The sequence below is a fragment of the Priapulus caudatus genome, unplaced genomic scaffold, assembly GCF_000485595.1.
Source record: "Priapulus caudatus unplaced genomic scaffold, Priapulus_caudatus-5.0.1 Scaffold12, whole genome shotgun sequence".
Lineage (NCBI taxonomy): Eukaryota > Metazoa > Priapulida > Priapulimorpha > Priapulimorphida > Priapulidae > Priapulus > Priapulus caudatus.
In genome coordinates, this window is record NW_014577073.1 from 601725 (window position 1) to 612658 (window position 10934).

The 10934-nt window shown below is 44.4% G+C and overlaps 1 protein-coding gene across 1 annotated transcript in view; it reads right to left on the bottom strand.

Moving 5' to 3' along the window:
• The window catches only part of LOC106807872 (ubiquitin carboxyl-terminal hydrolase 34-like), a 71435-nt gene that overhangs the window by 52180 nt on the left and 8321 nt on the right, over positions 1–10934 (bottom strand). The window contains 19 exon segments of the mRNA XM_014810367.1: positions 988–1128; positions 1382–1534; positions 1855–1982; positions 2303–2423; positions 2913–3098; positions 3722–3805; positions 4043–4114; positions 4414–4638; positions 5174–5344; positions 5900–6169; positions 6629–6700; positions 7199–7325; positions 7586–7662; positions 7857–7942; positions 8306–8522; positions 8990–9144; positions 9704–9786; positions 10095–10190; positions 10505–10594. Of these exon segments, the coding sequence (XP_014665853.1) occupies positions 988–1128; positions 1382–1534; positions 1855–1982; positions 2303–2423; positions 2913–3098; positions 3722–3805; positions 4043–4114; positions 4414–4638; positions 5174–5344; positions 5900–6169; positions 6629–6700; positions 7199–7325; positions 7586–7662; positions 7857–7942; positions 8306–8522; positions 8990–9144; positions 9704–9786; positions 10095–10190; positions 10505–10594 (2554 nt within the window).

The window sequence follows — 10934 nt, forward strand, 5'->3', positions numbered from 1 at the left end:
GCTGTAGATGTAAACATAAATCACGTTATACACACAGCTAAGCCTGGTAGACTGTAAATAATAACAGCGTTATACATACACAGCTAGCCACGGCTTAGATGCTAAACAATAAACATGTTTAACACACAGCTAAGACATCGCGTAGATTGTAAACAATAACATGTTATACACACAGCTAAGCCATAGGTAGACATGTAAATAATAACACGTTATACACACAAGCTAAGCCACGGTAGATTGTAAACAAATACACGTTATACACACAGGCCTAATGCATGGTAGATGCTAAATAATAACACGTATATACACACTAGCTAAGCCACGGTTAGATGTACACAACTCACACGTTACACACAGCTAAGTACGGATAGAGTAAATAATAACACGTTTACACACAGCTAAGGCCACGGTAGATGTAAACAATAACACGTTATACCCACAAGCTAAGCATACGGTAGATGTAAATAATAACGGTTATTACAACAGCTTAAGACACCGTAGATGTAAACATAACATGTTATAACACACAGCTAAGCCAATGGTAGATTTGTAAACATAACACGTTATACACACACTAGCCATGCGTAGATGATAGAATAATAACACGATTATACACACAGCTAAGCCATGTTAGATGTAATAATAACACGTCTATACCACAACAGCTAAGCCATGGTAATGTAAATAATAACACGTTATACCACACAGCTAAGCCACGGTACGATGTAAACAATAACACGTTTTATACACACAGCTAAGCCACGGTAGATGTAAACAATAACACGTTATACACACAGCTAAGCCACGGTAGATGTAAACAATAACACGTTATACACACAGCTAAGCCACGGTAGATGTAAACAACAATAACAACGACACAAAAGCCGCCAGCTGCTGCACCTCGATCATACACAGCATACTCTACACACAGCAATGCTGATAAACTGCTAACAAAAAAACAAAGTAAAATGGCTTTTTCTTTCATACCTCGTCAGACGTGGCATCTTTCAGTCGCATGACCAGTAACCTATCCAGGTTTTCTACCAGACGACAGACGAGCCAGAAGTAGTCCTTGCATCCCGGTCCATATGGCTCCTGGTCCTTACAGTCTAGCTCCTGCTCAAATCCCTACAAATGCACCGATGTTACCACCAACAGCCGGGAAACTACGGGCCCGTTGTCAGAAACATCAAAAATTGCTATGGTGACACTTAACTGACTCTTACTGACGTGTTAAAACCTCACTGTTTGCAATTTTATCAGGAAATTCGTATCAATGAAGTGGTATGCTCAGCACTCGAATTGCTCTACTGAATATAAGATTAAGTATATTTATAGGCTGTATTATAATGATTATTCCTGTAAACTCAGTTACACTTACACTCTGTGGAGGCTTGATCGTGATAGCGACAGGTAGATAGGTGAGTAGGCTAGACAGAAGGGGCACCACAAACGACTGACCACTAACGCCATCTACTGTCGCACCTAGGCACAACCGATACAGTCCTGCGCAGGCCTCCCTTCGCACCGTGGGCTGCAAGACATGATCTCTCACATGACACAACACACACAGGTGCCAGCAAAACACTTGCTATATTTAATTAACCTAATTGAACCATTAAAATGTACTCAATCAATTATATACGTTTGAGGAATATAATTAGCATTGTAGTAACATACTTGGTTTTACCCATTTCCAGAAAAAAAACTAAATGCAAGATAGTAATACCAATTCTAAGAATATTTACACTACAATCTATAGATATACTAAATTTTGTTTGTTCGGTTTTCTTCTCAGCTCTACTCTCGGCTCAGAAGTGAAAGTTCTTGGTTGCGATGCGGGGGTATACTAACATCTGGTGCATCTAGGACAAGCTTCTTCAACCAATGACTAGATCCGGCGAAGGTTTCACAGAGTTTTGGCATCAGGTCCTCGCTGGAGTGCGCCCACGACACGAGCAGTGTCATCGCGTAGTGAACGACTGAAACATGCGCATCATCATAAGCCACACTGCTGCCATGGCGAAATGCGTTCTCATCCTCCTATCCTTATAAATCGTGCAATTATGCTGCCAGAGTACGACAGAGTATCGCAGGGATGCAAATTCCGTTGCCCTGGGTTCAGTAAGTCATGAGTTCCAGAAGAAAAACATTACACGAGAACACAAATTAACGGCAAATAACTGGCACCAAGATACGGTATCCGGCGTGCACCAAGAATATACGAGTGTGGATTTAACGTGTCACAGAACCACCGTTCGATGCCTGGACGCTCTTAGCTCACACATCATCGAGTGATCACCTTGTGCCTTGCCCCAGATGCCGAGCTGGTACTGGTTGGGGTCGCTCGGCACTGCCGCATCATTCAGTACAGACAGGAGCACCTTCAGCACTGGCTCCACCTGAATCATGTCCAGCACAGCCTAGAACAGAAGACATAGCTTCACGCTCTCACGAGCTGCTGCTAAGCATCGAGTCATCTACCGCCATTCGATTTTATCATTCGATATACTACATACAAGACTATGTAATAGTGAACGAGAAAACTAATTGCACTCAACGACGACACTCGTGGATTCACGTGCTTTCACGTGGAGCCAAAAGTAAACCCACCACGGAAGTAGCCAGAATGAAGACCTCTGGGGCCGCTGTCAGAAACATCATGAAGCTAATGTTAAATTAATTAATTTGATGACTGTTTCTGACAATGGTCCCCAGCTCTTCTCCGAAGTTGGACAACAATAAATGATGCACATTAGATGCCGCCACAATCACGCGTCGTGTCGTCGCGGGGGAGGGGGGCGGGGTGTCGTCGCTCTGCGCGGCGGGTGGGTTGTCACGGGATCTGGGGCGGCGGGGTGGAGGGTGGTGTGTTGGGGGGTGGGGTAAAAGGTTTCGGCACGCTGTTCAGCCGGGGTATGATCGAGCTTGTCCTGGCTGCCCTTGCGTCCGCGGCGCAGGCACTTGCGCGGCGTATCCTGTGAGTGCGGCGTCTCGTACTGCTCAAACAACTCGCCGCCGCATGCCTCAATGTCCTCTGGCACGACGCCAAACTCACAGATCGTCTTCAGCATGTACGCAAGGCAGTCCTCCTCCCACTGCAGTGCCACACAGACAGCGATTATACATGTACGCCAAGGACAGGTCCTCTCCTACTGCAGTGCACACAGACAGATATACAAGTACGCAAGGCAGTCCTCCTCCCACTGCAGTGCACACAGACAGATATACAAGTACGCAAGGCAATGCTCCTCCCACTGCAGTGCACACAGACAGATATACATGTACGCAAGGCAGTCCTCCTCCTACTGCAGTGCACACAGACAGATATACATGTACGCGAGGCAGATGTACATGTACATGTTAGCACTGATGACTGACACTATGCAGATCCGATAGAGATATAAACGATAGCTTACCTCCGACAGTCAACACACGCATACATCTTATAGTAGACACACTTCATATAATACTAATTATAAGCAGCATCCTACTCCAAATCACAATGCACATGTGTATGTGTTATAGTACACTGTATACAACACTAGATATGCAAATTTAAAACCTAGATCCAATCATAATGTACACTTCTAGTGCATATAGGTGTGTACTAGTAGTGCATATGAGTGTGTAGTAGTGGTGTGTATGAGTGTGTACTAGTGGTGTGTATGAGTGTGTACTACTTAGTGACTAGTGTGCGTATGTATTAATGAATGCATACCTCGTTCCAGACTTCGTCGCGAGCTTGCAGCACGCCGGACATGAAGACAGCGAATATGTGCTTCAGACCTCCGCCTTCTAAAAACTATAGCAAGGCAACATCAGTACTACACATGTCGACAGTCTTGCATATTTCAACTGACGTGCTACACGAATATCTACATTATTACGACAGTCTGTTCAACAATTATAACAGCAGTGACTGCTCCTGCATATAACAACTAGACAATTCGCGTAAGGTACCAAGCAGCCACGACTGAAATCGGCAGTGTTCAGCAATTTTCCATGCATAACTAGTTGAGCATTTCCTCTGCTAACGTACCACTTTGTGCCACTTGCTGCCGGTGCTCTCTGCTGGCAAAATGCTGGAGTCACCATCACCAGTATGATGATGCTAGAAGGCAGGCAAAACAAAATTATCATTAATTAACGTCCAAGCAAATCTATCGGTTAAGTTATTTATCTACTTGAAAAAAAATTATATACTTAATATTAATCTACTTAAACGTTTCAAATTGCTTGGCAATGATTTTAGTTGTTTTTAACTTTCATTAAAAATTGCCGGTTGTGATTTTTGCGAAATACGAGTCCTTGCATTAACTACAATTACAAGACTTTAATAATATGATATAATATATATAATATATGTATAATATAATAATCATAGACACGGTCATCTAATGAATTTGTTACCTGATCCTTCTTCTTCGCAAAATCAGGCTGTCCCAGGCCCTCGACAATCTGCAGTGAGTAGATCAGTCGGTGTGGCGAGTCGGGGTTCAATAGCCTGTTCCAGTCCACGATGGTCGCCTGCCCCTGCTGCAACTCCTGGAAGCCCCGCAGCATGTGCGGCGACGTGGGCAGGATCATCAGCAGCTCCCAGACTTTTCGTGAGAGCACTTGACCGCGGTTTCCATCCTGGGCAGTGAGGGATGTCACGCAATACACATTACATGTATATATATCTATATATATATATAGAAAATATTGAAATGACAACAACTGGAGACATAATTATGTCTCCAGTTGTTAACATTTCAATATTTTCTGTTCTGCATAATTTAACTTGCACTTGGAAAACTGAACTATATGAATATACATATATGTTATCAAACATGGCAGGTCAACTATCATCGCATCTATCAACTGCAACCTGAGCTATATAATAACCTTCATTTCAGCAATAATTTCCAACAGATTCCATTGTGAAAATGGCGCACAGAAGACTGTCAAAGGGTGATATATAAATAGTAATATAGTTTTATAGATTATACCCTATACGTACTCCTATTATATATGTCGCTATAAAACTAACTGGTCACATTACAGAGTTTTCGGCCTCTAAGAACTGGCTGGCGATTGCCGAGAGCCAATCGTATTCGCGATGGAAACGCCGATACAGGAGATCCCGCGCGAATCGAGAAATCGCCACGGCGACGGAGGAGACACTCACGCCCTGGTTGCTGAGCAGCTTCATGAGACTGACTAGCTGGTCGAAGTGGTCCTCCTGCAGCAGCAGCAGCATCGGGAGACGGTCACGAGACGGCAGACTCAGCTGTGAGCCGGGACTCAGGCCCTCGCGCTTACGCTGCGGCCGCGTCGCCCCGACCGACACGAAGATCAGCTGTAACGAACAGACAGACAGACAAACGATCACTCACGCTTCTACGATTAGCGTCCTGATGAAATCAGCATCTAATGCATATATCCATGCAGGCTGTACATTCCTTTAATAAAGGATATAAATTATTACAAAAGATCAAAAGATTACATAAATTTAATGTATCCCTCTAAACGTCATGTTATAGACATCTAGTAGATTGTTTCAGAAACACGCACGCACACATGCACGCACGCACACATATATATTATTCACTTCACAATCGATATAATAAGCAGGGAAACAAGCTGCATGTACCTCGAGAACGTGAATAGCAGAACGAAATAATACAAACGTGTGCAACCTATCACATCAAACTAAAATCGGACATTACACAATAAACTTGCGCCCACCTGATACTGGCGACCCACCCCCGGCTCTCTAAATGAAAGCCTTGCCCCGGTGACCCTCCAACTTGTCGCTGTGCTCTAAAATTTCGATACTAAACCGAACGCAACACTGCCCTCTCCCTGCCCCCCCCCCCAAATATAAAACTGCGATGTCCGCTTGGCACGCCACCTGGTTGTCCTTGAACTGCATCTCGTGGAGGCTCTTCTCGTCGAGGTCAGGGGTCAACTCCTGACCCTGCGTGATCATGCGCACGGGTCCGTCGGCTAACATAGCACCGAGGATTGGCGTCAGCAGCATCGTCGTCGTTGTCGCCGTCGCCGCCGCCACAGCGCTGGTGCCGGCCGCGATGCTGCCGCGTGACGTGGCGGCACCTGTCGGCGAGTACGGGCCTTTACACTGCTGCTGCTGCTGCTGCTGTTGCTGCTGCTTCTTCTGAAACTAGAATCCACACGAAGATGTGGTGAGGGCGTGCAATAATTGTAAAGCGAGATATTAAAATGTTATTTACCTGTAACCTGTTATTACCTCCGCCAGGGGCTTGGCGGAGGTTATGTTTTCACCGGCGTGTGTTTGAGTGTTGGTTTGTGGGTTTGTTAACATGCACGTTTCAGTTCACTTCCGCTAGGTGCGCTGGCTGTAGACTTACAAACACGCAACCACAGGCTAAGGGGCAACCACAGTCCTCCCCCACCTGCACGCTCGCACTAATCCGGATCCAATTAATTATTTTATTTATTTATTTATTTATTTATTTTTCCACTTAATTTATTAATTAATTAATAAAAAATTCACATTGAGAGAATTCAGCTGCCTTGGCAGAGGTCTGTGCTCTCCGAGTGCTCTAGTTGTAATTATATAATGTATGCGACACCATCGTTGTCATGGTAACAAACATACCTGGCTCCACCACCTCGTGACCTCCGCACGTAGATCAGATATGAGATCACAGCTCATCAGATCCAGCGGCGTCTACGGCGAGGAAACGAAAAACTTCACGTCAACGTTCACGTGTTCGCAAACAGGGACTGAATTAATGCAGTGGCTACTGCCGATGTTAAGGGAGCTATCATCAGCGTGATCACTGTTGCTACCCTCACGTGCGTCTACCCACCAGCGGCTTGTTTAAAGAACGCACACGCACGTACACGCGCCGTTACGTTATGTGCGTGTTATGTTACGCGCACGTACGTGCATGCATTGTGTTACACGCTACGTAAGCACACACGTTGCAAAGGATAATCTGCAGTTGAAAATGGACACAGCATATCGGAAATCAGATAGTTGTTAGATGGGGATCTATAAAAGCCATACCGTACGGTTTCAGCAGTGATGTTTTAGCTAAAAGTAAACGATATTTCGTTTAACATACTCCCATCAAGTAGCGCTGAAAATAACATGTCTGTAAGTAAAGGGCGAGGAAAGCACGACAGTAGAAGTAGGGAGATTGCAAGCTTAATGACAGCTCACCTTCTCTGTTGAACCCCCGGGCTGTAGCAGTAACCTAATCGGAACAGCATTCGTCTGCAGTATGCCCTTCTGATGGCTGCTGATACCGCAGCCATCCATGCTCCATTCACGCAGCTGGTAGGCATACCTGAAGCATAAATACATGCCTGCTATCCAACATTCTCATTATATGTAAGAAGCACTATACAGAGACCGCACATGCTATTTCATCACGTTTACCTTACAAACAGAATACAATAATAAAAACACCAGCTAACCATTACGTGAATTATTGTTCCATCAAGAATTATCTTATTGAACAATTATCTATCTTTTATGTCCAATTATTTAGTGAAACTGACATTAGTCTGGAATGATACTAAACAATCAGCCCATCTTCACACATACTTTTTCCTGAACACCTCCAAGTGAGTCTTCAATAGTACCAGGCCTCTTTGAATGATAAGCAAACTAGGTTCAGGACACTGCAATAGATAGAGACAGTTTAAACATAGTAACATGCACTGCATGCAAACAATTTCATAACACAGTGTAAATTTCACTTACTTTGGGTAATCTGTGCAAGTGCAAATTGTGCAAGTTAACTAAAGAAAACTACCTTTATTACTGCCAATTTGCTTACGATGTTATTGGCTACAGAAGAATACAGAAGACTAACCTTGTCGAGATTTGTGGATGCTTTCGTCAAGCTAGCTAGACAGCGATTTATGAATTCCTCTTCCTTTTCCAGTGAGCCTTGCCCAACTGTATGAAGCACACATTCCATAAGACAGACAACAGTTTCTCTTTATTGGCACTTATCACACTGTTACTTCACCGAAGAAACTGTTTCTGTGTGCACAACTATTGCGTACTCACCAAATAACGACACCAAAATGTGGCGAAACTGTGTCTTACTTTCACAACGCCGCGTACGACGATTGTACAGTTAGAATATGTCTAGATAAACTTTTCATTGCCACTCTTCACTATTACTTTCTATTACGACTCCATCTCGCATGAATATTTCAACCTTATTACTTCACGTTAAAACGACAGTGGCACAACCATAGCACTAATAAACTTTTAGACTCTATGCATAGATGTCAGAGCGCACGTAGCATGTACCATTGATGTAGTAGGAGTTGAGGTACTGTATCGCGGTCATGCTAACATCGGTATTGTGTGCCCGCAGCGCGATCCCCCACAGCTGGCTCATGCCACTCGTGTCCGTCTCGCACGTGCTGCCCTCTGTTGTCGAGTCGGTCAACTGAGCGAGACTGCACAGTTGTTGGAACAGGTTCAAGCCGATCATGGTCGTTTGCTCAGGCTGTAGGAGAGGCATCTGTAACAGGAGATCACGTTTGTGAGAGTCGACTCTCGCTCGCATGTTCACTACCTACACTGCAGACCAGACAGTGTCAACTATGGGTGTGAAGTAACAGGTTAGGTCAAGTAACAAGTTATCTAGCAGCCTAAATTGTGAAAAGAGAGACTAACTTAGTGGAACTAGGCCTGGTGGAGCCCACCCAGAAGCCTTTTATTCTTGGCACGTCAAGACAGCAGGCTACATTGAAGCCCAGCTAATAGGTTGGCTCGTAAAAGCATGTCATTAGCATTGTCTGCCAACGCTTAGCTCATTAACGACATCAATAAGTGAAAAGAGGAATCTAGTCCCATGCATATTGTTACTTACCTCGTTAATGATATTAACAAGAGAAAACAGTGCATCCGATCGTCCCGCACACGTCGTTCACGCACCGCGTTAATTATATTAATGAGTGAATCGTCCCACACGCACAATTCACTCACCTTATTGATGAATATGTGCTTGAACAGCTCGAGCCCGATCGCGTGCTGCTCCTTGTTGCGGCCCTGGTTGAGCAGCCAGCTGAGCAGCTCATCGGAACACTCCGGGTCCTCCGCAAGGCACGCCCACAGCGTGTCCACCTGATCCTGGTTGAGCTCTGCGGACGAGACGAGAAGCGACCGCATCACGCTCACGTCGTCGCACCGACACTCGCACGTGCGGCGACGACGGTGACCGATCGCGCCGTAAATCCACGTTTAGCAGCGTTGCGGCATGTTCGGGCGATTACGGACAAAAAGGAATATCGGCGGAGAGCCTAGTATTGTTGGAAGCGGGCAATGTGAATATTAAGAACTAATCTGGGAACATTTGTAGCATCAAACAGTTGAACAAGGCACTTGGCAGATTCACACGCTGTCTGTCAAACTACCGAGCCCATGCCCCCCCCCAACATGTCGACCCGGGGGCCCTGTTGTCAGAAATATCATAAATAGTTGCGACCTTAAAAATCTAAAATGTCATAACTTTTGCACAACACTTCACCTCAAATGTCATGACACTTTAGACTAACGATGGTCGCGGCAATTCACGCCATTTCGGACAACGGGCCCTCGAACGGAAACACTCAAGCATACGGTCCGCACTGCACGCGTGAGGGAACCAACAAGGATCGACTCTCCTACGAGCTGCTGCCACGGTAACGACGCAGTACTTACTGAAGCTGTCTGGCGAGCCGAGCGTGGAGAAAATGTGTGTGAGAAACTGCAGCCGCACCTGCACCTGTACGACGTGTGGATACCTGCCGAAACACGCAGACGCACTCAGAACAACAATCGCTTCCTCGCCGATACACACGTCGAAAATACAACGAACAGAGAACAAATCATCGAGTGACAAACCCGTTACTTTTTCATGACTAATTTTTACGTCAAATCAAATGACGCTTTTACGACAATTTTTCCCCATGCTTGGGAGTGTCTGTAGTTTAATTAGCAATGCATACAAACACACGGATACACACATGATGCTAAACATGTATTAGTCATTCCTACACTTAATATACCTAGCGTACTGATTTCAACTGTGTTTTCATGGCATACTACATACAGTGTAAAGTCGGCAGTGCCTGATCGCACATTCTCTATGCACGTGACTAGATTGTTGAAAAAATGCTGCATCATCTTGTGCTCTCTTTCGGCCCACCTAAAATAACCAATAAAAAATATACAGTATACATATAATATTCATAACAATTTGATAAATTTTAATAGGATAACAATAATTATTCTTGTACCCAAATAAAAGATTGTCCAAACTGATCAAAACTGATCCCAATACCATTATCTAACATGTGTTTTTTTCCCTTACAATTGTGCACTGGTGCAAGTCAACAAAATGTCACACATCCAATACAAAATCATGAAATTAACCATTTTATAAGCATATTGTATTCTCCAGGTTTTAGTGAAATGCTAATATAGAACTTCACTACAAACAGTGTTGCACACGAAACTCACATTACTACGGAATGAGTGTCAATTCCTGTTCGATACGGCTGGAAGGAAGCAAACAGCTTCGGTAGAATCCTCAGTGATATCACAACAGACCTAGTGAAAAAGATATGCGAAGCCATTAAACACACACCAATACACTGATATTAAGATATGCAAACTGATGTGCAAGCACATGCACGCACACTTAATACGCGTTGTACCTTAAAGCCGCAATATGCACATCCAAACGCTAATTTCTCCAGTACTAGACTAGCAAATACTTCGTGTCATGCATAATCACACTACCTTATGACAAAATAAACTCTAGTTCCTCCCATTTCACTGCGCGTTTGCTTAAAACCCACAAGAAAGAGGTGCGAAATCTGGCATTCTGGCGCCAACGCCGAATTCTTTGCCAAACAATTTAGCCACGAAGCTGTTAGGTGACGTCACA